The sequence below is a fragment of the Lynx rufus genome, unplaced genomic scaffold, assembly GCF_022079265.1.
Source record: "Lynx rufus isolate CCGP_SWC_20201006 ecotype Redwood Valley unplaced genomic scaffold, mLynRuf1.p SCAF_8, whole genome shotgun sequence".
In the NCBI taxonomy this organism is placed as follows: Eukaryota; Metazoa; Chordata; class Mammalia; order Carnivora; family Felidae; genus Lynx; species Lynx rufus.
This window is the reverse complement of record NW_025814896.1, coordinates 108409661-108437428: the sequence shown is the minus strand read 5'-3', so window position 1 is coordinate 108437428 and position 27768 is coordinate 108409661. Positions and strand designations below refer to the sequence as shown.

General features: G+C 42.9%; 1 protein-coding gene across 1 annotated transcript in view; it reads left to right on the top strand.

Moving 5' to 3' along the window:
- Positions 1–14757, top strand: part of TMEM178A (transmembrane protein 178A) — a 51353-nt gene extending 36596 nt beyond the window's left edge. Inside the window, exons 2-4 of the mRNA XM_047067833.1 lie at positions 1164–1277; positions 4317–4454; positions 14516–14757. Coding sequence (XP_046923789.1) covers positions 1164–1277; positions 4317–4454; positions 14516–14757 — 494 coding nt within the window. The remainder of the gene's footprint in view (positions 1–1163; positions 1278–4316; positions 4455–14515) is intronic.
- The last annotated feature ends 13011 nt before the right edge of the window (positions 14758–27768 follow it).

The window sequence follows — 27768 nt, the reverse complement described above, 5'->3', positions numbered from 1 at the left end:
AGAAAAAAATTTGTTTAACGCTTATTTATTTTTGAGAGGCAGAGAGAGACAGAGCACGAGCAAGGGAGGGGCAGAGAGAGAGGGAGACACAGAATCCGAAGCAGGCTCCGGGCTCTGAGCTGTCAGCACAGAGCCGGATGTGGGGCTCAAACTCACAAAACCATGAGATCATGACCTGATCCGAAACAGAGTCAGACGCTTAACCGACTGAGACACCTATGTGCCCCCCAAAGTTTTATTTCTATAAGTAATTAAATTCCAGAAATTAGACATTTATTTGCATCTATGAGGATTTTTTTTTAGTAGCTGCAGGGTTAACATAGGATTCAGGCTGAATCATGGGGCTCAGAAGATTTTAGGGGAAAAATAAGCCCGTATTTATTTATGCAATAAAAGCATGGGTTGGGAGAGAGGGTAGGAGAAGATACTAGATAAATCAATGGGTATACTTGCTCATTTCAAAATATTGTGCCTAGGGCTGGGCATGCAGCCAGAAAAGGTAGGGAAAGTTTTTTCTTTCTCCTCTCTACTTTAATTTTCGTTTCCCTCTCTACTTTTAGTATTACTCTTTCTCTTGGGACCCAGAATTTAGGTCAGTAAAATTTGTATTAAGGAAATGCATCAGCTGCCCTGGGGTTAAATAGGCTCTTGAGGGTTATCTGGTGACTGAATCACCACCTAAGCCACCACATAGAGGGTTGTCTTCATGGAATAAATAATGTCTTCTGGTTTCCAAATAACACACTTCCTAATGAACTTTTTGATGCAACCCGTTTGAGATTGGATCAAGTTCAGACACATGTAATTTATCTGGGTTAACTTAAAATTTTAAGCTGATTTCCCCCAACCACATGTATACTTTTAGGCCATTTTTCCTTGAGGAGTTTTGTGTTTAGTTAACACAAACTCAGCGTTGAAAAACAATTTGGGGAGTTTAGATCTTTATCAAATTTATGACATTCACAAGTGACACATGATTTAAAAAATTATTTCACGTTTTAGATTTTTACTGCTCTGACTTGCCTGTATCACTGAGAGTCATCAGGTGATTCCTATCCCTCCCCCCATTCAACCCAGTTCAGGACACATTATTGGGCTGTAGATCTCCAGAATTCTATTACAAATACACGGACTAGTAAATCGCATTTCTTATTTCCTTCAAGGTATTGCACAGCGATGCACAGCCATCAAGTACCACTTTTCTCAGCCAATCCGCTTACGAAACATTCCTTTCAATTTAACCAAGACAATTCAGCAAGATGAATGGCACCTGCTTCGTGAGTATTTCTGGGAACGGGTCAGAGAGGAAATGGTGTCTTGCCGCACAAAAAGTATTCCCACCAGCCCTCTCAGGTTTGGACGGAAGGACGTTGTGCTGATTCTACGTGGGCCCAATCCGACTTGGTCAGAGACTCAGGGAGTCATTTCGCTAGGCTGCAGTCACAACTTATTTACAGGTGGAACGTGTGAAAATCAGGCCTGAGGCTTTTCGAGACAGGGCAGTGTGTGTGTGTGTGTGTGTGTGTGTGTGTTTCTGCCCTGGGGGCATCTGTACCGAAATGGCCTCCTGCATCTTTTCTTTACCAAGTCATCGTGCATGAAGATCTGCTCGGCCACTTAGGTTAGTAAACCAAGGAGATTATACCTTAGGTACTCTCGGTTTTGTTTCGTTTGTAGAATATTCATTTTAGCTACCACGTCTATCTCAGACCTTGGTATTTCTGCCAAAATATCTTTATGAGTGCATGTTGTAATTTTCTCAGAGGAGGTCTGTTATCAGAGGACATCTCCATGATGGGAACTACTCTTTTTCACTGTCAGGAAAATGTGAAAATCTAGAAAGGACCATGCCATGTGATACTAAAGAGGGCAGATATCTACCTGAAAATTGCTGACTCATGCTGCCTGGTGATAGATGACTCAGGAAAGCAAAAAAAAAAAAAAAAAAAAAAGAGAGAGAGAAAAACTAGACCCTAATCGGAGGCCGACACTGTCATTTGCCAATGACATAAGCAGCGAGGACGTTGGTGATCCAGTTGGGTGGCCAAGGCCACTGCAGAAAACCAAGCAGAACCTCATTTTGTGAGGAAATCTCTGCAGATGAAAGGCTCTGTTTTGAACTCCACACCTGACCATGGAAGCTCTTATGACACGGCTCCAGCAGCAGTCTCAATGTTACACATACTCTGATTGGCAGATTTAGGACTTGGAAAGTCATTGGCTGAAATGTGGTTTTTTCCTTAGTGCTATGACTCCCTGAGAACTCTCTCTTGTTGGCTGATCTTAACAAGCATTTCTCAGCAGGTCTGAGAGTTTTATCTAAGTGTTCTTACATCTGAATTCTTTATGAGCGTGTTTGGAGTTCTTTGCCTTAATCAACAAGTCTAGAAAGCCACACAGTCACTGATTTTTCTGTCTGGTGAGAAAAGATTGACATAGGAACCTGAGAAAGAGCGTCACCTCTGTACTCAAGGAGTCTGTGCCCTGCTGTTGCCCAGCAAGACGGTATTTGAGTGTTCCCTTCATCCTCTTGGAGGTTCTCCCAGAAAGAGACTTTCGGTATCTGCATGCATAGCCCTTTCTGAGAAAGTTATATTTGGTGATTTGTACCATGTTTATCAGATAAGCTTAACATGTCTGGTACTGAGGCAAATCCTATGTGGATTATATCTGAACCTTGTACCTTTTAACGGTCATAGACAACAGAATTACTACTGAAACCACAGGGAATTTAGGGAGTTGAGAAACTAATGACTGAACTCTTCTGACATTTCCCCTGTTCAGATGTGGATGTCTCCAAATGACTTATACCCTTAACATTAAACTCAGCCCCTTTAAATTATCACTGTCCCTGGCCCTTGGTCTGAGGTGTCTACACTTCCTCATCTAGGCAGAGATGCTCTGAGCTGAAAATGGGAAATCCCTTTGAAAGTAAATATATGATATCACTCATATGTGGAATTTAAGAAACAGAACAGATGAACATAGGGGAAGGGAAGGAAAAATAAGATGAAAAGAGAGGAGACAAACCATAGGAGACTCTTAAATACAGAGAACAAACTGAGGGTGCTGAGGGGAGGTGTGGGGAGGATGGGATAAATGGGGGATGGACATTAAGGAGGGCACTTGTTGGGATGAGCAATGGGTGTTATATGTAAGGGATGAATCACTAAATTCTCGTCCTGAAATCATTATTAAGCTATATGTTAACTAACTTGTATTTAAATAAAATTAAATAAAAATATATACATATATAAAATTAAATTAAATTAAAATAAATTAAAAAAAAAAGAATGGCCCAAAGGTGCCCAGAGCTATTGACTGGCCTCAGGGGCACCAGATCTCTGCTTGAGATCTATTGTTTTAAGAAGGGTCACAGGTATTCAGCTAACAATTTTAAAAATGTACATTTGTTCAAACAAAAGGTAAGGAGATAGAAGAAGTGAAATAGCAGAGGGTGGGCAATCAGAGCACTGCTTGAGGGTAGCAATCAGAGTGACAATGTCAGGTGCCTGCAGTCCGTCCATCTCTTGGTTTTGCCTAGGAGGTGGTGGAGGGGCTGGGTTTTTGGCTCCGGGATCCCGATTGCATCTTTGTGACAGACCATACCTGCCGGTTGTGTCTACGGCGGACACTTGGCCATGAGAAAGGTCTCTCCTCAGCCTGTGGAAATGGGTACTTGGGCTGTGGGGCCTGTGTTTAAGGGGAGAGGGAGTTTACGAGCAGATAATCCCATATGTGCACTTTGGGCCCCATTTCAGTCACCACGATTGCCTCCACTTTCTCAAATCCTTTTTGAAAATAGGCAGGAGTAGATGTAAGCGAGAAATAAAACAATTGGCCATCAAGGTGCTCAGGTAAAACCATATTTCACTGTAACACACTTTGTGGGCTCTTTCTCCAAAGCCAGATTAAGTAGAGCCACTACAGTGGTGGTAAGCTACATTTCCATCACTCTGTTAAGGGAAGTAAAGATATTTCTCTTACCTACCTCACTCTCAGTACATTAAGGAACTTGCTATCTATTACCCAGGTTTACCCTGGCATTGTCCTCTGGCCTACTCTCCGTGGGGTACAGACTTCTCCGTGGACTCAGAGAAGGTAGACTCTGCCCCCTGGATTTGCGGGACCCCGTCTGTCCTCTTCTGGAATACCTGGGGAGAGACTTCCCTAAACCACCTCAGCCCCACAGACCCTAAGACTGCCTGGGTCACTTACTAGTTTTGACAATGTGTATACAAAGCTCTTCGTTCTCTGGTTTTCAATGACTTTGCTGCTTCTGCTTTTCATTCGGAATGTTTGTGTTTCGAGAGTAGACTTGAGAAGAATCACTGCCGGCTTCCTGGGCATGGCTGTAGCCGTCCTGCTCTGTGGCTGCATCGTGGCCACGGTCAGTTTCTTCTGGGAGGAAAGCTTGACCCAACACGTGGCCGGACTCCTTTTCCTCATGACAGGTACGCCCAACACCTCAGCAAAAGTGGAGGCTGCCTGCCTGTGGCCAGCCTCGCTCTGTTAATTTTGCTGTCACTTGTGCAAAGAGCAACCAGAGGTCGTTTGGCTTTTGTGGGTAATACACAATTTAAAGAAAACAGCAGTGTTAATAGTACAGGCCTGGTTTCTCCACTGTGGGCCCCGAGAAGGTTGGACAGAAATGTCTTGGGCTTGATCTCCGTATGAGCCAGCCCTGTATTTTCTGTCTCTGCTTCATACCATGTCCCTAGCCCTGGCCTGGACTCCTGGCAAGCCCTGGTCATCATTTATCAGGAGCCCGCAAGGAGAGAAAGAGTGATCAGCACAACCCGCCCCCAAGGCTGAAAGTTAACTCAAAGTACTTCTCTTAGTGATGGTGTCTTTGGTGTCATCTTTCTTTCTTTCTTTCTTTCTTTCTTTCTTTCTTTCTTGAAAACAAAGACAGCATGAGTGAGGGAGGGGCAGAGAGAGAGAGAGAGAGAGAGAGAGTGAGAATCCCAAGCAGGCTCCACACTGTCAGCACAGAGCCGGACGCGGGGCTCAAGCCCACGAACCGTGAGATCATGACCTGAGCCAAAACCAAGAGTCAGATGCGTAACCGGCTGAGCCGCCCAGGCACCGTGGTGTCATTTTTACACACAAATTACTCCACAGATGTTTTTTGAGGACTTACTACTCTAGGTACCAGAGACACCATGAATAAGGCAAACAGAATCCTTCTCCATTTCTGTCGCAGGGAGACAGAGACCATAACTTGTGATAATGATAAATACTGTGAGGAAAACAAAGAAGGTGGAACAGGGGTCTCAGGGAACACCTGGCTGAGGTGATTTCCCAGCTAAATCATGGAAAGCAGCCGGCAGAGGGCGGGCATGTGCTGCAGGGCGAGCCGCGTCCTGAGGCATGGGTGGCTTGGTGTATCTCGAGCATGGAAAGAAGACCAGTGTGGTTGGAGGGCAGGGAGAAAAAGGATAGTGTCTCTTGAGGTGGGAGATGCAGGCAGTGGCTGGATTTCAATCCAAGGGTAATGGAGGCCACCAGGTTTTAAGCAGAAGAGGGATCTTCAAGCAGGGTATTGGAAAGGGGGTAGTGTGTGGAGACAGGCCTGTGGTCTCTTTGATTAGCAGGTGAAGGGTGCTTTTGTCTAAAAAGGAGTCAGGAGCTGAGTTGACAGCTAACACTGAAGGCGGCTACAGGGAAGAAACCTTTTTTTCCCTTCTCCTCTTTCACAAGGTAATTAATGTATTAGTGATTAGTAAATGGCAAATTAACAGTTTCACAAGTCTACTCAGTATCGGAGCCAATATGACTCTGCATATGTCGCTATTTTGAACGAGCCTATTGCCTATTTCTCTGGAGTTCAGTTTTTCAAACGACCACACCTGGGTTTGCTAGCGCTTCTTCCTTAATAGCCGCTTCCCCACCGGTTAACCGGAGGCAGTGTTGCCTGACACCATTGGCTGGCACCATTTCCTGTCTGTCCTTCTTTCAGGGTTGACAGGTAGGTGGCGCTTTGCTTTCTGGTGTGGTCGGACAATCGGCAGCCTAAGTAACCCAAGTCACAGGCGGGGGCCCTTCCTTCAGCCCCTTTCTCTCTCTGTGAGCAAGATGGGTCATCGTCTTCGTCGTAAGCACCCTGACAGAACCGTCTGAGGTCACACGGCCCCTGAGTAGTCTGAGCAGAAAACCAAGTTGAGCTTTCCATATTTTGGTGAATGCTTTTAGATTGTAGCACAGGGAGGCTAAAATTCTAGGTCCTGAGGTTTTGGAGGAAGATTTGAACCCTTCAGACTGGCCATTGGGTACCTCATTTAAAATCCAAATTGCAGAACGGATGAGTCAGGGTAGCAAAAAGCAGAGAGGCCTGTCTGCCCAGAGGATCCCTTTAAGCCTCTGTTGGGGCATAATGGTCGTTAAAAATCTCATCCATGTTCTTCCCTCCCATTATTGGTTGAGCCCCCATTTTCCTGACTCTCGTCCGTGTATACATCGAAGAACTGCAGATTCGCCTCCCCTCCCAACCCTGGAAAGACTCACCTTATATCCCCTTGTCAGGAAAATGAGAGAAGCTATAGACAAGAAAACCTTAGTGGTGGTTTTAAAGCACACTTTAATATGGGTAATGCATAAATAATTTAGGATGCTCTTAGATATAGAACAATCGTTAGCAGTAAAATAAATCACTGGGCCATAAAATCCAGGGCTAGTGAGAGTTCCTAGGAAGGTCGCAGGCCGGACTGGTTTTAAATAAAGGGGGGTGGTTGTTGAGCACTGGGTAGGCAGGGAGAAAGGCTAGCAGCCAAGCGTCCTGCCCCCGCTCCACATTTCCATGCTCAGCCCTTATTTCTGATCCTTATGTGGACTAGAACTCCGAGCCAGATTGACTCAGGCATCCTCAGGATTTATCATCAAAAGCCCATGTGCAATTGTTAAACAAAAACGAAACAAGCAAAACAATAGCCACAATCACAAAAAACCCACAACAGCCAAAAAAAACATACCCCAGGCTTAGAAACTTGAAGTCTGATGACCAGTCCTGAAGGACTAACAGACACAACATAACATCGTCCGGTTTTCTTGGCTTTTGGTTGGCCAAACAAATGTTTGGTTGGCCCAACATTTGGGAATAAGGAGAAAATCCTCTTGTAGATCCCACCACCTGAAAAAGGAGGTTGTTGAAATATTTTTCTTATTCTGGGCCAAATCTTGCCCATGAGTTTGCCTCATTTTAAAAAAAAAAAAAAAGATGTTCGTAACCATGATCACAGTAAAGTATTTAGTCTTCTGGGCTTCCATTTAACGTCCTCCATTTGGGTTCTGTGTCTCCCTGTCTCTCTCTGCCCCTTCCCCACTTGCACTCTGTCTCTGTCTCTCTCAAAATAAATGAACGTTAAAAAAAATTTAAAAAAGAAAGGGGAGATCCTGGGTGGCTCAGTTGGTTAAGAGTCCGACTTCGGCTTGGGACATGATCTCAAGGCTCGTGAGTTCGAGCCCCGCGTTGGGCTCTCTACTGACAGCTCAGAGCCTGGAGCCTGCTTTCCCTTCCCTGCTTGTGCTCTGGCTCTCTGTCTCTGTCTCTCTCTCTCTCTCTCTCTCAAAATAAATAAACATTATAAAAAATTAGGAAAAAAAAATAACATCCTGCCATAAGCTTTCCCCACATTGTTCTGTTTTTTTGCTCTGTTGTTTTCAATGGTATTCCATAGTTACATGCTCGTCCGAGGGGTGGATATGCTGTGTTGTGTTCATCTGTTCCCTTCCTTGTAGGGTTTAGAGAGGTTTGTTTGATTTTTGCTATTTCAAATCGTGCCTTTATATTTCCTTTGTAAATGCCGGGGTAGCGACATTAATCCACTGCACGAGATAAATTAGCTGGAGGATGTTCATATGTAGTAGCAGTGGAAGAGAGCAACTAAGGGTTAAAAGAATTGATTTTAATTAAGCAGAAGTGTCTTCAGCAGGCTTGTCAGCATCTCTCCCACAGATTTCTGATGCTAAACTTAGCCCCTTCTAATGCGCTGGCATCTTCGTTCTCCGCCTGAACTTATTAGCCAAACCTTCAATGGAGAGCATCAGGGATGTGACAGTTTGAGACGTTAAAATGGAAACTTTGAAACAGTCTTCCTCCTTCTGCCTTATTGCATACAGACAGCTCTTGATTACCCACATGTGGACCAGCAGTGCTGCTGACTGTTCACAATGGGAGCCGCGTTCTGGGCCCCTTCCCCCCCTTTGGGGCCTCTCCAGGGGCCTTCCAGCAGGACCCGGGGAAGGCCTCACATCCCCCAGAGCCCCCCAGATACAGCCTTTCGACTTCATGGCCTCTGAGCTCTCCCTCCCTTCCCCCCCCCCCTCTCTCTCACACACACACACACACACACACACACACACACACACACACGATCGAAGAGGCCCGAGCAGAGGACTGAGGGATTAAGACATCCTCCAGTTTATCTTCTGCTCTCGGGGTGCTGTGAAAGCCTATTTCCATCAACATTCAATGATGCATCGCCGTGGTGATATAATCATGATACTTATAATTTCAGTTATGTATACACAGATCTTTAAAAGGGTTAACTTATTCAAAGCAAACATTTTAAAATGTAACGTTTATGTTGCTGTTGCTTTTGTTTTATTATCTTTTAAAATCTTGGGAATCTCAAAAATTGGGTAAAGCTTGGGCCTTTCTCGATGGGGGCCTCACTGCCCACTGGGTCATTCCCCTTCACAGGCAGGGCTGTCCAGTGAGTGTTGTGACAGCCGACAAAAAGTGACAGAGCCCAGGCTGCCCAGCAAAGCTCAGGGACAGTCAACACCCATGTTGGGTTATCCCTTCCTTTGCTTTGATGCATTAAAGGGGGGAAAAAAAAGACTTCGCTGTAGTAGATAAATGAAATTATCTAGGTTGTCCATTGATTATGACCTAAAACCACAGGTCCTTAGGACCTCAGTTGAAACATTTGGGGCCAGATGTGTTTTGGAATTCAGGATTTTTAAGTTTCATTTTAGAAAAGTAAATATGGTGAATATACCTTATATTATCTAACACCCTCAGCAGGGTCTGAAATCAAACACATTAACATTTCTGCAGCAAAACATATGAATATTCACATGAAGCAGGATCAATAAGGACTATAAATAGACTCATGTCACATCAGGTCAGGGTTTGCATTAAACAGGATTGCTGCAACCTTTCAGGAAAAGAGTGGACGTTTTGGATTTAATAATTGCAGATTGTGGACCTTCTATTTTATTTTATTTTTTTTTAAGTTTTGTCTGTTTCTGTTAGTCTTGCCTATTCATTTAGGAAAGACAATTGAGGAATGGCTTTTTGGGCAATCTGCATGAAAAATCGCAGGAGGCATTTTTGCTGGAAGAGCAAAGAGACCAGAATGATGGGCAGGCTGTCTTTTGAAGGAGTGAAAAAAAAAATCAATGTTTATGCCTTGGGGTGTTGCGGTTGTGTTATTTATCAAGAAGGCTAACCAGGGTGAGGTGGCCTCACTCCTCTCGGACTGTTAAGCACATCAAAGGAGGATGGTCAGAAGAGTGGGCCCAGTTACCCTAATTACAGCTTGCCAGCTGGCCACAGGCACCTTGAAGATTTCAGGGAAGGAAATTAGGTTGATGATCTGGGACGGCTGCATAAATTTACTTCCATCCTGATCCGCAAAAGATCCCTTCCAACCCTATAATTCTGTGATATCCTGGTATCTTCTAATTAAGAATATTGGTAGAAAACTTTTTAATATTTTATAAGAAAAGGAGTTGCATACAGGGCTTTTCAGAACCAGTAATTATTCACTGTTTTTGCAGTCAAATGCTCTTACCCCTGAGCTATACCCCCAATTATTCAGTGTTTTGAAGATGCTACCAGCAATAACCATGACCGAGGCTGGGACTCAAGAACCTCTCTCCCCAGGCACCACCAGCTGGGCTGAAGACTGTCAGTGGTAGCTGAGGGGGACTTCTGGCTGGTCAGGGAGTGAGCGAAAGGGAAAGAACGCCTCGGAGAAGAATGGAGGAGAGACGACGTCTCTCTCCATGGATCATCGGGAAGGACCATTAGATTTTGAACTTTCTGAGTGCAGGCGTGGTACCTTATTTATCTTTTCATACCCCTGCCCCATACCTTGCATTAATTAGATTGCTAATGATAAAAATGCAGCATTAACAGCAATAACTGGCTCTAGGGGGTAAGTCCTACACGGGGTAATTTGGGATGAACTGGTCCTTAGATTGGTAGAACTCAGTGTGTTGTAGAAGTCAGTTTCATTCATCAGGTTTTGTTGACTCCATGTGCTCAGCTCTATTAGACTCTATGTGGAACTTACCAAAAGTCTAGGAGGTCTCTACTACCTTGCCCTGAGATGCATGCTGGAAAGCGAAGTGGGTTCCTGATCATGGCGACGTCAAACCCATCATGGCTGTGACCAATAAGGACTCGTTAAACCACCTCTAATATGATCAGAACTGGATTGGGACATAGTAGATGCTTGATAACTAATCACTGAATAACTGATCAAGTAACATTTAAAATAGTAAACTCTTGCTAAGACCTATGAAAGGAATAGAAATATACTTCACGCATTGACTACACCCACAGATGATGTTACGGACTGGGTTGTATCCCTCCCCAAATTCGGATGTTTGAAGTTCTAACCCCCCTTACTTCACAGTGTGACTGCATTTGGAGATGGGGTCTTTAAAGAGGTGATTAAGGTAAAATAAGGTCATGAAGGTGGGCCTTAATCCTATAATATGATCAACACTCTTTCTTGGTGTCTTTAGTGTTGGAGTTTTTTTTCCTTTTTAAAATATCTTCAGTGGGTTAGGCCTCTTTTATAAAGTCTTTTTGGGCAAGGTGGAAACAATGTTTTGTCTCCTGTCAGTACATTTCCTGGAAATAATCACAAACAGGCCTTCCCATCCCACAAAAAGCAGCTGTGGCAGCGACCTATGTTCAAGCTCTCTGAACGATGTGAGAGTCTGAAAAAGAGGAACTCTCGCATATGCTGTTTTGTTCATCTTTGCTTTCCTCTTTCTCAGAACAATTTCAAAAGCATCTTGGAAGAATTAAAAATGTCACCGAAGGGCAGCTTGTGAGAGCACTGGTGGGAAGGGAGAAGGGCAGACAGGGGAATTTTTGTGGGTTCGCAGTAACCCTCCTGCCAACTTTAAGCAAAGTGAGTAAAGGCAGCAGAAAATAAGGCAGGTTTTCATCCAGATCTGACAAGTGCCCTCTTCCAAAAAGAACTTGAGAGACATAGATATTTCACCATAAAATAAATACAAGTAATACAAATACGACAAAGGGACAATTGGGTTTGCAAGGCAAGATGGGTCCGAGGGTGAGATCAGTAGCAAAAAGCATGACATGAAGTACCCAACTTTTGCTCATGGTGGGCCACTGATTAGCTTTAGGGAGTTTCAGGAACTTGGTCAGAGAAAGAAATTTCTTTTTTTTTTTTTTAATGTTTTATTTATTTTTTTAAGACAGAGAGCATGAGTGGGGATGGGGCAGAGAGAGAGGGAGACACAGAATGCAAAGCAGGCTCCAGGCTCTGAGCTGTCAGCACAGAGCCCAGTGCGGGGCTCAAACTCACAAGCCATGAGATCATGACCTGAGCTGAATGAAGTTGGACACTTAACTGACTGAGCCACCCAGGCGCCCCAGAGAAAGGAATTTCTGTTAGTGACATCTTTCCCAGTCTCCATGAGCTCCGTAGACATAAGGCACAATCATTCATGACACCAGGGGCAGAGAAAATCATCCTTCTGGTTAAGCCTTCAGGGTAGATGATTTCTTATAATCCGCTTCTATTCAGTGTAAACCGGTGGTGTTATACTAGAATTCATTTCACCAAAAGCAATTTTATGGAGTTGGCAGGGGAGAGGTGCTAATAAAATCAATGTTCAGTATAAAATCAACGGGAGCATATATAGTATATACATGGCATTCTTTTTTTGGTGGGGGGGTGGGGGTGGGGAATGTTCTTGCTCCGTGCCTTTATTTTGGAATAACAGAATCACAGAAATCTGATACTGTAAGGGTCTGCAGTAACTAAGTCCCCATTTCTTTTTCCCGGTTGAGGAAACTAAGACTCGGGTAATTTCAAGGTCACACAGCGATCAGTGGTAGATCTGGGGACCAGAAGACACATTTCCCGCATCTCAGCCCAATGCATTTGGACATCAAAGGATGCTTAAAAGTCTTAGTTTGAACTCAAGTTTTCAGAGGTCATTAAACCTACATTACTTGTAAAAAGCCTTGCTTTTAGGCATTCAGCTCTGTGCAGACAGCTGAATGCAGAATAGAGTTGTTTTTCCTATGAATGGGTCATTGTTCTATTATGATATTTTACCTGTTGATACTCCAGAGATCAATTTTTTCTAGCTGCCTTATTGTTCTATGACCAGCATTCCTTAGAAGGACTTTGTTATATAGAAACACTGGCTTTGTTTTGGTGCCAGTGAAAGCATTCATGTAAACGTAAGAACGTTTGCTCTTCACGAGGTTTGAAAAAAGCAGAGGAGTATTATTTTTCGACTGGCCTGTTCCTTTATGGAAGAATTATTTCCATCTGATCTTTGGGGAACTCAAAATGATATGTTTGCCATAATAATCTGGAGCAGGAAGTCAGAAGATAAGATTGTATCCTTTTTGGAAAAACAGAATTAGACAAAGAGTCGGAAATATCAAATTATCTCAGATCAAGTATCCTCTTAATTTGAAACATTTCTTTTCTAAATGCACAATTGGAAAAGGATTCAGGCAATGTGCCCTTATGTGATTTAAGTGCAGGCAGAATTCTGGCACTTAAAAATGGCATTAAGGTCACCTTTATTTTCTCCCAATTGCTGCTTACACTGAATTTGGTTTCTGATCGCCAGAGCTCTATTAAAAAGAATGGAGGGAAATCTGTTACTTTAGGCCCTCTCTTTTTAGCCCTCAAATCTATGTCTATTACCTATGGAGATGCTCAATATATCCTCAATGCAATTTTCAAGCAAATAGATACAACCTCCATTGTTCGCTGGGATAAACCAAAGTATGAAGCAGAGAGGCACCGGACTTGGAACAGAACTGGGCATCCCATTACTGCACTAGGTGTTCATTTCTGTTTTCATTACCCATCGCCAGCAACTGCCACATTCTGATCCCCTGCCCATCAAAAGGAGCACCCTAGCAGTCCATTGTGGTGGAATAGACCATCTATATCCTTGGAACATCACTTAAGTACTAAAAATACTGTGTTTGGAGAATTTTTATCAAAGTCTTGATTTTAGCATTCTGGAAAGACAATTATACATACGTGTGTTGGTACAAAAAAAGTAAAATTTGGGGTCTGTCCATTTTCTTTTTTTCTTTTCTTTTTTTTTTTTTAATGTTTATTTCTGAGAGAGACAGAGTGCAAGCAGGGGAGGTGCAGAGAGGGAGAGGGAGACACAGAATCCGAAGCAGGTTCCAGGCTCTGAGCTGTCAGCACAGAGCTGGACGTGGGGCTCGATCTTACGAACCCTGAGATCATGACCTGAGCCGAAGTCAGACGCTCAACTGACTGAGCCACCCACGGGTCCCTGTCCATTTTCTTTATGTCACTCAAATTGCCTCCTATATTCTGAATGGTTGAAGTATATTATCTCCTAACTCAGGTATTTTACATCAATTCCAACATCCTGGATTTAATTTATATCACTTAAAAGCTTTTATTCATCCATTGAAAAAAAACCTACAATGATTTGTTGAGGCCTTGGTATATACCATGCTCTGTACCTTAAAACATAATTTAGCACTTGAAAATTTCATGTAAGATATTATTTACAGGGAACATGGTAAATACTAATGAAAATAGTAATTGAAAAAGAAAATAGACTTTGTGTGATGCTTGTAACTGCATAAAAATGTATCCCATCAGGTACAGAGTAAGGGGAAAGGAAGACTCTCGTATTAGGTGTGAGTGATTATAGAAAAGATCGTTTCCTCAAAAATAGTTAGAATTTTTATTTTATTGTTTTAAGAACAAAAGCCAAGGGGCGCCTGGGTGGCTCAGTCGGTTAAGCTTCCGACTTCGGCCCAGGTCATGATCTCACGGTCTGTGAGTTCGAGCCCCGCGTCGGGCTCTGTGCTGACAGCTCAGAGCCTGGAGCCTGCTCCGGATTCTGTGTCTCTCCTTTTCTCGTGCTCTCTCTCTGTCTCTCTCTCTTTCTCTCAAAAATAAATAAACATTAAAAAAATTAAAAAAAAAAAAGAACAAAAGCCAAAAATAAGTTCAAACATACATAAAATCCAAGCAAGCTAATTCTGAATAATTCAAGATGTCGGAATTTCCTCCTGTATTCTTTCCTCTTCTACCTCCAACACCTTGTGTACAGCCTGGCGCACGAAAGTTTCTCCAGTGTTTGTGGAACGAATTCAGGCGACTTTCAGTGCGGGAATTACAGCTCCTTTTCATCAGTTGGCCCGATTTTCACAGAGGCCTGTGTGGCACTTGCCTTCTAGCAGGCAACACCGTAACCGTGTTCTCTTTTGCATTATTTATAGGGATATTTTGCACCATCTCCCTCTGTACGTATGCTGCCAGCATCTCCTACGACTTGCACCGGCTCCCGAAGCTCATTTATAGCCTGCCTGATGACGTGGAACATGGCTACAGCTGGTCCATCTTTTGTGCCTGGTGCAGTTTGGGCTTTATCGTGGCAGCTGGAGGTCTGTGCATCGCTTATCCGTTTATTAGCCGGACCAAGATTGCACATCTAAAGTCTGGCAGGGACTCCACGGTATGACTGTCCGCACTCAAGTTCACTGCTCGGTGGCCCGTCCACAGTGCCGACGACTCCTGAGAGGAACGTGGTGGAATTCAAGTCGGGATCCCAAGCACAAAGCGGTCTTTTACGTTCCGAACCGTTGCCTGCCAGCCCTTTCTGGACGACTGATAGAAAATCACGCAAAACCTCCATACCTTTCTACGGACAAGACTACTGTGGATTCAAGTGCTTTAATGACTATTTATGCTTTGACTGTGAGAAATTGGGAGCAGTGCCATGGAACATTTCTAGGTTTAGAAAAAAGGGGAAATTGCAATGGGAAAATTTGTATGATTGCCGTTTATTTCAGAAAGTTTGTATATAACAATTACCCGAGAGTCCTTTCTATTTGCAAAAGGGTTCGTAACAAAGCAAGTATAATTTTCTTGTCATTGTACCACGCTTGTTAAGTTTTAATGCGGTCCCTTCGGCACGTGTCCTAATGGTGTCTTGTGTCAGCACCAAATACCTGTGCATCATTGGTGGGTGTTCCTTGTCACGGGAAGATTCCTCTTCTGTTGCCTTATTTATTTATTTATTTATTTATTTATTTTTAATGGAAGTCTCTTCTCTGTCTTTGTACCGGCATCCAAATCCTAAGAAGAACAGACCAACCGTGTAAGAGCTAATCCGTGACACTATGCAGTATTGTTCGATGTCTTCCCTGTTGGTTAATCTCTGTCTCTTTCTGTTAACTGGATTTCTGCATTAAATGACTGCCCTCTTGTTAGTCTGGGTGTGCTTTCTTTCTGCAGTGGTAACGGGTCTCCTTACCCATGTGCACAGGGAGGAATTCTGTTGTTTTAGTAAGACTCTTGCTAAGGCTTACTAGTTGCTTCCATTAGGTTGGTTATAATTTACCTTTTGTGGCAGCCACACACTTGCTATTTGTGTGTGTCATTTTCAAACTTCTTTCCATGGCATTTAAAAATTTTTCCTCTCTCTTCCTTTATCATCTATCTGGTAGTCAGCCCATGCTAAGGAACCACGGTCTCTCCTTTGTCCCTGGACCTCCTAGGCCAGCGGGTTTCAATCTTGGCTGCACATGAAGAATCACCTGGTGAGGGGCGCCTGGGTGGCTCAGCTGGATAAACGTCCGAGTTTGGCTCAGGTCATGATCTCGGGGTCTGTGAGTTCGAGCCCCGCGTCGGGCTCTGTGCTGATGGCTCAGGGCCTGGAACCTGCTTCGGATTCTGTGTCTCCCTCTCTCTCTGCCCTTCTCCCATTCGCACTGTGTCTCTCTTTCTCAAAAATAAATAAACATTAAAAAAAAATTAAGAAAGAAAGTCACCTGGTGAATTTCTCAGCCACATCTAAACTAGGCCCCTCCTCAGACCAATTGACTCAGAGTGTCTGCAGCAGGGCCCAGGCTTGAGTATTTTTGAAGCAGTATCGCAGAAAATTCTGATGTGCAGCTGGATTGAGGTCCCTGTTCTGGGCCAGCATTGTGGGAACCTCCTTAGTAGTTAGCATTTATTTCACACTGAAGGTGTGCCAGTCAGTGGGCTATGTCTTTTCTCCCCCCGGGTATGATTTCATTTAAAAAATTTTTTTAATGTTTTTATTTATTTTTGAGAGAGAGACAGAGCGAGTGGGAGAGGGGCGGAGAGAGAGAGACACACACGCACACAGAATCTGAAGCAGGCTCCAGGCTCTGAGCTGTCAGCACAGGGCCCAGTGCGGGTCTCGAACTCATGAGCAGTGAGATCATGACCTGAGCCAAAGTCGGATGCTCAACCGACTGAGCCACCCAGGCGCCCCGGTATGATTTCACTTAACCTTCTCAAAAGCTCTGTGAGACAGGTACTTTTATTCTATTTTTATGATAAGGAGCTGAGGATCAGACTCCGACTCAATTTGCTTCATTTTTTTCTCAATCTTTTTCCTATGGCAGGGTATAGGACAAAAGTTAAAATCTTTCTATTGTGTTTCCTTATTTTTAAATAGAAGGGTGGACACTAGCGAACTTCTAAGCTTTTCCTTTTCCCTCTGACATTATCCTGTTTCCTGCACACAAGGTGTGCTAATGCTACTCGGTAAAATAGGGGAAGATGCCATATCCGGAAGTAAGACATTGTTTCAGATTTTATTTTCGTGCCAGATATGTTTTTCTTTATTATAAAAGCTGCTTTGGTACTTGCGGAAGGATAACGATAATGATCATCTACCCCCTCCCCCCTCCCGTCCCCTACAAATAAAGCCTGATTTCCAAATGACAGTGTCCACCTATTGTCACATAAGCCTTTTGGAAGAGGTTAAATGATTCCAGTGACCACACAGGCTCTCAGGGCCTGTGGAGAGATTCCTCAGCAATCTCTCAGGTCTGTTTAATAAACCCATCCCTCTGAATGAGATCAGAGACATATAGCAAGGGGAATTATTTTCATTTATTACTTATGTGGGAAATGCTCAAAGCAGGAGAGCTGTTTCTTTGAAGTCTTCTTTAGAGATCCCCATAGAAGATGTCAAGACACTTCAACATTTATATTCCAACCACCAAAGCAGTGTCTGAGTGAGTGACTTTTGAAGTTTCTGAGAAGCTTCCTAGGGATTCGAGGTGAGAATGGAAAAAAGCCTCGAGTGACAGAAGGTTGAAGGGTTCACACACCACAAAGATGCCCAGAAGCCAGGGGGGTTCAGTTACATTCAAACGTGTGCTGGCAAAAACAGAGCCCCCCCTGCCTTCCAGCCAAAGTGAGCTCAGAGCAAGGAGTGATGTGCCCAACGGTTCCTTGCTTTCTATTTACTGTGAGCAAATGTTGCCAAAGTCAGGCATTGGGTCCCCAGTCCTTGGACTTCTCTTAGGAGTGTTTTCTTAATTGGCTTATCAATGAAGAATGATGGAAATGGCCGCTCGGTCCTGCATGGAAGAGAATAATTTATTGAGACGATCTATTTGTTCTCTTCACGTCCTCTCTGTCCCGCTTCTATCTGCATGCTGGTAGCCGGACTATATTCTTTTGCCTTGGGGATTTTTCTGCTGGGCACAAAGCAGAGGTGGTTGAGTTCATTGAAATGACGCAATGGATCCAGAAAGGAGGACAGGCTAGCAGGCTGACTTTGTGGGCTCAAAGTGCTCAAGGGCATCTCAGAGACTGAAATAGACAATCATGACAATCACATGACTGGCTGGACCGTACCCTCCCCGAAAGGTATCAGGACCACAGAGAGGATGGCTGTGTGGAGCGTCCAGGGAAACCAGGGTGTTCAGGGAAACTGAAGCCCTTGGAACAATGGGCTTCTCAGTCATAGCCAGTCTGACCCCTGGCCCAGGGATGTTGGCACAACTGTGTATGTGTGTGTGTTTCCCCAATAAAGACTGAGGGCTAATTCCTGCCTTCCTCCCCCACTCCTGCAAGATAGAGCTTTGAATAGAAAGTAAGTGGATTTACAGAACACTCGGGATTGACTAGATTAAGAGTCATGTCCATATGCCATATATAGACAACATTTACCAAAAAAGAGAGCTTTATCCTAAACCTTGATGAGGTAATCATAAGCCCCACAGGCCTCTCCTTTTACCAATGTTGTCCTTGGTTTCTTTGCAACATTGGGACTATTGCAGCCCACTCTGAGGGAACCCCAACCCCTCTTTCATTGGAGTATTATGGACCCTTGATAGTCAAGAGTCCAGGATGTAGGAAACTTACACAGAATGTGATTCCTCTATAAGAGCACTATATCTTTCAACAGTTATTTATTGAGTGCCTACTGTGTGCCAAGTACTATTCCAGGCATTTGGAAAACATCAATGAAGCAAAACAAAGGTTCTTGCCCTCGTGAACCTTATTCTAGTAAAATGCGGCAAAGTACAAGTAACAATTAAAGTCGCCCTTTTAGGCCCCAAATGATTTCATAAATCCAGGATTAAAGTAATTCAACACAGTTACTAAAATAAGTTTCTTTTGAATTACACTTTCATTGGCTATGCACTTCATATCGAATCTATCCTCAGTTACACAAAAAGTACATTATTAACTTTTTGGGGGTGCTGGGGCATGGCCTCTCCAGGATTTCCCGTTTGAAATTTAAACCTGAGAACAACAAAGATGTTTGGCACAGGTAAACCTCAATTTACCTGAGCTGAGGAACCCGGGTTCTTGGGCATTTAAGGTTACCTAAGCTAAAGATGAAGAGGAATCTAGGATCCTGGAGACTCAGAAATCTGCAAGGTCAAGATGAACTACCCAATAAAAGCCAGTCCATCTGGGATGCTAATGCCACATGGTCACTGCCTCCAGGTCTCTGCTCAGGCTGTTTCCTCCGTTGGGGACTCAAACTTTGCCTGGCTCACGCTGACTTTTCCTTGTGTCTCAGCTTCCGTGCAATGCTCCTGGAGCCTGCCTTTTGCCAGTTACGCTCTGCATGCTAACTGGGTATAAACTGTGTCGTTTGTGTTTTGTCTCCAGTGTTCAGCCGAGGAACACAGTCGGTGTTCGTCAATCTTTGTGGAATAAATGCATGAATTCCGAGGCACAAAGATAAACTTTCATCTCTCCTGGACAGAAGTGACTCCCTTTGTACCACTTGTAGGGAGCTCATCAAAATATATACGGTAGTATAATCGGCTAAATGGAATGAGAATATAGCTTGGCAAGCAAGTAAGCCTCATTAGAATAATTAAAGGGACTATTAACCCAAACTAGCCCAGATGTAACTTGAAATGTGTTATGAACTAAGTACTATGGAACATTTACTTGATGGCTCAAATACTATTAAGTTAGTAACCTCAATATGATTCTACACCTCAATTTAAAGCTTTCCCATTTATGTGCGGGTATGTTTTAAATCTCTAATTGGAATTCCGAAAGGAACACTTCAAAAATGACTTCCTTTGAATGCAAATAGCTATACTGACCAAGAACCCTTTTAAATTTTGTTGGTTGAGTTTCTCCAGGACCCTGTCCTTAGATTCAAAGGAGATGAGGACAACCACAAAAGCTTGAAGATGCTCAGGGCACCCCCATTGGAGACTGGGAACATGGCTGTCCCATGTATTTCCCCCCATATGCAATCTATATTTTTCCAACCTTCAAAGCAAGGTTTCTACTTCTTCTAAAACCTATTAGCATATGTCTTCTGGTAGCTTCCATAAAAGGAAAACAAACTGGTCGGCTATAAGATACTTTTCTGTCCTTATTTTCTTTCTTTTTTTTTTTTTTTTTTCCCTCCCCATGGCATGTACTGTAAAATACTGCCTGCTGTCTGCTGTCTGGGGCTGTGCTCAGGCTTCTCTGTAGACCGGAACTGTGAGAAGACCATGGGGCTGGAAAGGTGAGAATAAAGGGGCAGAGGAGCAAGTGAGATTGCAGAGATAAGGCAAAGGTATGTTGGCTGCCCTAAGGAAGCTGGGTTTCATTCTGGCTGCGGTAAGCCATGAGAGTGTTTAAGGAAGCACAGTGATGTGATCTGATTGTTGTTTTCCAATGTCGGTGTGGCCACTGGGTGAAACATGGATTGGAAGAAGCCAGTGGAGGTGAGGAAGCCAGTTGAGGAGGAGAGTGTTGCAGGAGTCCGGGAGACGTGATGGTGGCCCGGACCAAGAAGGTGAGTGTGGATATATTTCAGAGATGGGTCTGACAAGACTTGCTGGGTGGATGGAGAGGCAGAAATAAAGGGACATTATCAAGGATGACAACTAAGCAATTTTTAGAGTTAGGTTATTTACTAAGGAAATTATGATTCTTGTATTAAAAAAGTGATACGGATTTGAAAAGGAGGGAAAAGATACTAAGTTTCATGGCGAACCCAGTGTCACCTAGGATGGCATTTACCCTTAACTGAGTAGAACCCAGGACTGAAAAGCTACGGGTGAGAGTATGGTCCAATGACCCCAATGCACCTTCTCCCTAATTGATCCAACTACCAGCCTCATCTTCTTTGATTTCTAGTTATTCTCCAGAAGCTGCCTATGCCCAAGCCACTAATCAGTTTGAGTGTGAACTTGAGAAATTAGCGGTGACTGTGAAGATTTCAGTCCAGGCACAAGGGGAAAGCGTGTAGTGATTGGAAGCGAATGGAAAAGACAGGTCATACACGGGCCTCCCCAGCGTACATCATACCTGATAGACTATTGGTCCGCTTTTATTACGTTTCTATCATGTCTTAAGACTGGCATTGCCAACGTGCACAAGATGCACAGACCACTGCCCTATGATCTGCTCATTTTGGATGACCGAGGCTCTGATGACACCATGGCCTCGAGTGCAGGTTGTGCGGATGGATGAACTATACCTCAGGCTCTTAGGGAATGTCCTCAATCTACAAAGGACCTTAGAGGTAAATTCCCCCAATATCTGCATAGATGTGGAGTGACATCCTCTGGGAATTCTGGAAAGTACACGGAAGCCTTGCTAGAACGGGGATTCCTGGAGGGTCTACTAGATCCGGACAAGAATCTGGACTGGGACTCCATTGACTACATCCCCAGAACATAATAGGTACCCATCAATCCCAGCCAGATGTCAAAATCAGGGTGCTTAGTTCTTGAATCATATAACACCTTTCATTTTTATCCTCATGGTTTTGCCTGCCAGTCAAGTTGACTGTGATGAGCACATGAGTACTTGCTTTACAAACTTGCCTGAACCGAACTTCACTCAACAGTGGCTTCAGCGGGCTTCAAACTCATTCCCTGCCCGTGACACACATCCTGTCTCACCACACGGGTTGAAACTGTTGAGCCTAAGAGGACAAAAGGAACCCAGAAAGCTGCAGAGATTGTTGAGGCTTTCTCATTTCTCTTGAAGCCCTGGGCTTCCTTTCATTACTTCTGGGTTCTACTGGGTGCTCAAAAAAACCCCACCTCTCTCTCTTTGAAGTCCCCGATTCTAAACGGATGGTGCTGGAGTTCCATTCCGGCCAATCCGGATGTCTCCTACGTTCATGTAAATGTTGGATGTAAACAAGAAGTGGAAAAGAAAGCTCTGACTTTCAAAATCCTCTCCAGACCCGTCTTTTGGCATTGGGAAGATGCTACATGTAGGACTGATTCAGCATTTCCTCAGTGCCAAACTCTATCTTGTTATTATCGCCTCTACATTATGGATGGCACAACCAAGGCTTCATAGAGGTTAAAGAACCTTCCCTAAGATCCTAAGTGGCAGAGCCAAGGTTTGGTGGTGAATTTTTCTGCTTTCCCACATAGCATCCTACCTGAGACCCAGCACAAGCAGCAATAGTGCATCTTTAACCATGTCTGAGCTTATTTCCCCCGATTATACACATCTAGATAGATTCACATTCCCCCATGGTTTTCGTGGTTCCCCTTGGAAGTTACCGTTCTGCAGTTTTTTAAGTTTATTCATTTATGTTTTAGTAATCTCTACACCCAACATGGGGCTTGGACCCTGACCCTGAGATCAAGAGTTGCATGCTTTGCTGACTGAGCCAGCCAGGCACCCCTGCTCTACAGTTTTTAATCAGGTAGCTGCATTTCTAAACCAGAGCACACACTACCCTTTGTAATTCTGTAAAGAATGCCAGACCTACTTTTATAAGCACAGAACCTCTCCTTACTGATTGACCTTCAGGAGCCCCTGTCCTCTGCAGTAGCCTAAAGGTATGACAGCAATTTTAATTACCTTCTTGGCACTGTTCCCACAGAACATTTTGAGAAATTCCCATGTCACCAGGACTGCTCAAAGATTAATATTTAAATGGGTAGATCCTCCTTACTTTGTCCTGTGAAAGCATCCCTGGTGGCTTTTTAAAAATTATTCAATGAAAGCAATTACTCAAAAAAGGAGGCTATATAGTCTTGTGGTTAGAGATAGGATAGGAACTCAGAGACACATGACGTTTAGTCTTTGTTTTGTGACTATGTTCCACAAAGTCAATCATCTCTCCTGAACCTCTGGAGACATTCAGGAGCTCATGGGCTTTCCAGGGACTCTGGCAATACCACACGTTTCAGAAGCCCGTGAAATACTTTGAACACCTCTGTAAACTTTTATATTCTTTTCCAGGTTGAATGTGAACTAATCTTTTGTAATGTGAACAAATTTTAAAAATACAGCATGTAGGGGCACCTGGGTGGCTCAGTCGGTTAAGCATCCAACTTTGGCTCAGGTCATGATCTCACAGTGTGTGAGTTTGACTCCCTCGTCAGGCTCTGCCCTGGCATCGTGGAGTCTGCTTGGGATTCTCTCTCTTCCTCTTTCTCTCTCTGCTCCTCCCCGACTCATGCTCTCTTTCTTAAAAATAAATAAACACTGGATTGTGATCAAGATGGCGGAGCAGTATGGAGACCCTCCGCTTTTCTCATCCCTGAAACACAGCTAGATAAGCCCCAAAACATTTCGCATACCCAGGAAATTGATCTATTAACACAACAATCTGTATAACTTGAGACAGAGAACTTGGCAGGTACATAGTGCAGGTGTACTGGGGGAGAGGTGAACTGGGGGAGAGAAAAGCCACGGAGGGTAGGGAGCTGTTTTTGCAGAGGAAGGACAGAGAAAGGGGGAGAGTGCAGCACTTCGGGAGAGTGCAGGAAAAACACTCCCCTGAAAGTAGCTGGAGAGACAGAGTAAAAACACTCGCAGGCAACTGAACAAGAAATCTGTTCCCCAAAACCACTGATGGGAAGAAAGGAGAGCGTTTCAATACCACCAGGATTCTATAAACAGTGGAGTGAGAGTCTGAAGTTCCAGAGCTCAATGCCTGGTGGTGCTCTGGTGAGGAAGCAGAACGAATCCCCGGGTCTGAGGGGTCTGTGTGCACACAAGGAGAAGCAGTTCTCCTGCTTGGAGAGTAATTGGTAGAGGCCATACAGCCTCCCCACAGGCAGAGGTGACCACTAAACCAGCCCCGCAAGAAATTTTAAGGGGAACTCTTTAAGTGGAGAAAAGAAAAAACAAAAAAGACCAAAAGCAACAAAAATGAGAAAGGACCAGAGAACGTCACCAGAAACACCAACTCTACAGGCAACATGATGACACTCAATTCGTGTCTTCCAGTACTCACTCTAAATGTCAATGGACTAAACGCTCCAATCAAAAGACATAGGGTATCAGAAATAGATAAGAAAACAAGACCCATCTATATGCTGCTTACACAAGACTCATTTTAGACTTAAAGACACCTGTAGATTGAAAGTAAGGGGATGGAGAACAATCTATCATGCTAGTGGTCATCAAATGAAAGCCAGAGTAGCCAAACTTATGTCAGACAAACTAGATTTTAAAATAAAGACTGTAATAAGAGATGAAGAAGGGCATTACATCATAATTAAGGGGTCTATCCACCAAGAAGATCTAACCATTGTAAATATTTATGCTCCAAATGTGAAAATACCCAAATATATAAACCAATTAACCACAAACATAAAGAAACTCATTGCTAATAACACCATAAATGGTGTAGCAAGGGACTTCAACGCCCTATTTATAGCAATGGACAGATCGTGTAAGCAGAAAATCAACAAGGAAACAGTGGCTTTGAATGACCCACGGGACTGGTTGGAATTAACAGAGATATTCAGAACATTTCATCCAAAAGCAGCAGAATACACATGGAGTGCACATGGAACATTCTCCAGAATAGATCACATACTGGGTCACAAATCAGCCCTCAACAAGTACAAAAAGATCAAGATCATACCTTGTGTATTTTCAGACCACAAAACTATGAAACTTGAAATCAACTACAAGAAAAAATTTGGAAAGACCATGAATACTTGGGGATTAAAGAACATCCTACTAAAGAATGAATGGCTTAACCAAGAAATTAAAGAGGAAATCAAAAAGCACATGGAAGCCAATGAAAATGAAAACATGACAGCCCCAAACCTCTGGGTGGTCATAAGAAGGAAGTATATAGCAATCCAGGCCTTCCTAAAGAAGGAAGAAAGGTCTCAAATACACAGCCTAACCTTACACCCAAAATAACTGGAAAAAGAACAGCAAATAAAGCCCAAAACCAGCATAAGAAGGGAAAAAATAAGGTTAGAGTAGAAATCAATTATACCAAAAAACAAAACAAAACAAAACAAAAAAACAGTAGAACAGATCAATGAAACCAGAAGCTGGTTCTTTGAAAGAATTAGCAAAATTGATAAACCCCTAGCCAATCTGATTAAAAAGAAAAAGGAAAGGACCCAAATAAATAAAATCAAGAATGAAAGAGGAGAGATCACAGCCAACACAGCAGAGATACAAACAATAATAAGAGAATATTATGAGCGATTATACGTCAATAAAATGGGCAATCTGGAAGAAATGGACAAATTCCTAGAAACATATAAACTACCAAAACTGAAACAAGAAGAAACAGAAGATTTGAACCGACCCATAACTAGTAAAGAAATTGAACTAGTAATCAAAGTCTCCCAAGAAAACAAGAGTCCAGGGCCAGATGGCTTTCCAGGGGAATTCTACCAAACATTTCAAGAAGAGTTAACACCTATTCTTTTGAAGCTGTTCCAAAAAATAGAAATGGAAGGAAAATTTCCAAACTCACTCTATGTATCCGGCAGTACCTTGATTCCAAAACCAGACAAAGACTTCACTAAAAAGGAGAACTACAGACCAATTTCCCTGATTAGCATGGATGCAAAAATCTTCAACATGATGCTAGCCAACTGGATCCAACAATACATTAAAAGAATTATTCACCATGACCACGTGGGATTTATATCCAGGATGCAGGCTGGTTCAATATCTGCAAAACAATCAATGTGATACATCACATCAATAAAAGAAAGGACAAGAACAACATGATCCTCTCAATAGATGCAGAGAAAGCATTTGACAAAATACAACATCCTTTCTTGATAAAAACTCTCAAGAATGTAGGGATAGAAGGATGGTACCTCAAGATCATAAAAGCCATATGAAAGACCCACCGCTAATATCATCCTCAATGCGGAAAAACTGAGTTTGCCCCTAAGGTCAGGAACACAACAAGGATGTCTACTCTCACGACTGTTATCCAACATAGTGTTGGAAGTCGTAGCCTCAGCCATCAGACAGCGCAAAGAAGTAAAAGGCATCCAGATCAGCGAGAAGGAAGTCAACCTTTCATTCTTTGCAGATGACATAAAACTTAAGTGGAAAACCCAAAGACTCCACCAAAAAACCGCTAGAACTGATCCATGAATTCAGCAAGGTCGCAGGATATAAAATCAATATACAGAAAGCGGTTGCATTTCTATACATTAATAATGAAGCGGCAGAAATAGAAATCAAGGAATTGATCCCATTTACAGTTGCTCTGAAAACCATAAAATACCTAGGAATAAACGTAACCAAAGAGGTGAAAAATCTATACACTGAATACTATAGAAAGCTTATGAAGGAAATTAAAAAAGACAAACCCACACACACAAATGGAAAAACATTCCATGCTCATGGATTGAAAGACCAAATATTGTTAAAATGTCAATACTACCCAAAGCAATCTACATATTCAATATAATCCCTATCAGATTAACAACAGCATTCTTCACAGAGCTAGAACAAAAAAATCCTAATATTTGTATGGAACCAGAAAAGACCCCGAATAGCCAAAGAAATCCTGAAAAAGAAAACCAAAGCTGGAGACATCACAATTCCGGACTTTAAGCTGTATTACAAAGCTGTAATCATCAAGTCAGCATGGTACTGGCACAAGAACAGACACACAGATCAACGGAACAGAATAGAGAACCCAGAAATGGACCCACAAACGTATGGCCAACTAATCTTTGACAAAGCAGGAAAGAATATCCAATGGAGTAAAGATACTCTCTTCAGCAAATGATGTTGGGAAAACTGGACACAAAATGCAGAAGAATGAACCTGGATCATTTTCTTACACTATACACAAAAATAAACTCAAAATGGATGAAAGACTTAAACGTAAGACAGGAAGCCATCAAAATCCTCGTGGAGAAAATAGGCAACAACCTCTTTGAACTGGCAGGCAGCAACTTCTCTATTGACACGTCCTGGAGGCAAGGGAAACAAAAACAAAAATGAACACTTGGGACCTCATCAAGATAAAAGCTTCTGCACAGTGAAGGTAACAATCAGCAAAACTAAAAGGCAACCGATGGGATGGGAGAAGATATTTGCAAATGACGTATCAGATAAAGGGTTAGCATCTAAAATCTATAAAGAACTTATTAAACTCAACACCCAAAAAACAAATAATCCCATGAAGAAATGGGCAAAAGACATGAATACTTTTCCAAAATTAAAAAAAAGAAATTAAATAATTAAAAAAATAAAGTGAATGTTTTCACTGTGAAAAATTAAAAAAATTTAAATCGTAAAAAATAAATAAATAGGAGTGCCTGGGTGGCTCAGTAAGTTAAGTGTCTGACTTCGGCTCAGATCATGATCTCATGATTCATGAATTCAAGCCCTGCATTGGACTCTGTGCTGACAGAGGCTGGAGCCTCCTTCGAATTCTGTGCGTCCCTCTCTCTCTGCCCCTCCCCTGCTCGCACTCTGTCTTCCTCTCTCTCTCAAAACTAAATAAAACATACATACATACATACATACATACATACATACATACATAAATAAACATTAAAAAATAAATGAAAACCTGCAGTGTAAATTACAGAAACAATGGCATGAAGCTATCCGATGTTGAGTCAATAACAAGGATATCTTCCACATTTCTTATTACACATCAAGAAAGGTACTTCATTTTCTGTTTCTCTTTGAGAGGTTCGTCCCTGTGCATTGACTTCAAAACCAAACCTTAAGACAGCCTTCGGAGTATATGGAGGCTCTGACTGGCATTCCTGTCAAAAATAGAGGAAACTGAGACTCTGAACAGTAACCTAAAGTCTTTTGGCCAGTCTCTGGCAAGGTGTCGAACTTCCTAGCAAGTGAGCTAAGTAGGTTTTGAAGTTCACATAGCTAAGTATCTGTATTCCTGCAAACACGTAGATAAACCACTAGCCTCTGCTTGAAATGCCTCTGCGGTGACTACAGTAAATCGCTCTCATGCCAACACGTTTCTCAAATAAAATGGACGTGGGAATTGAAACTAAAC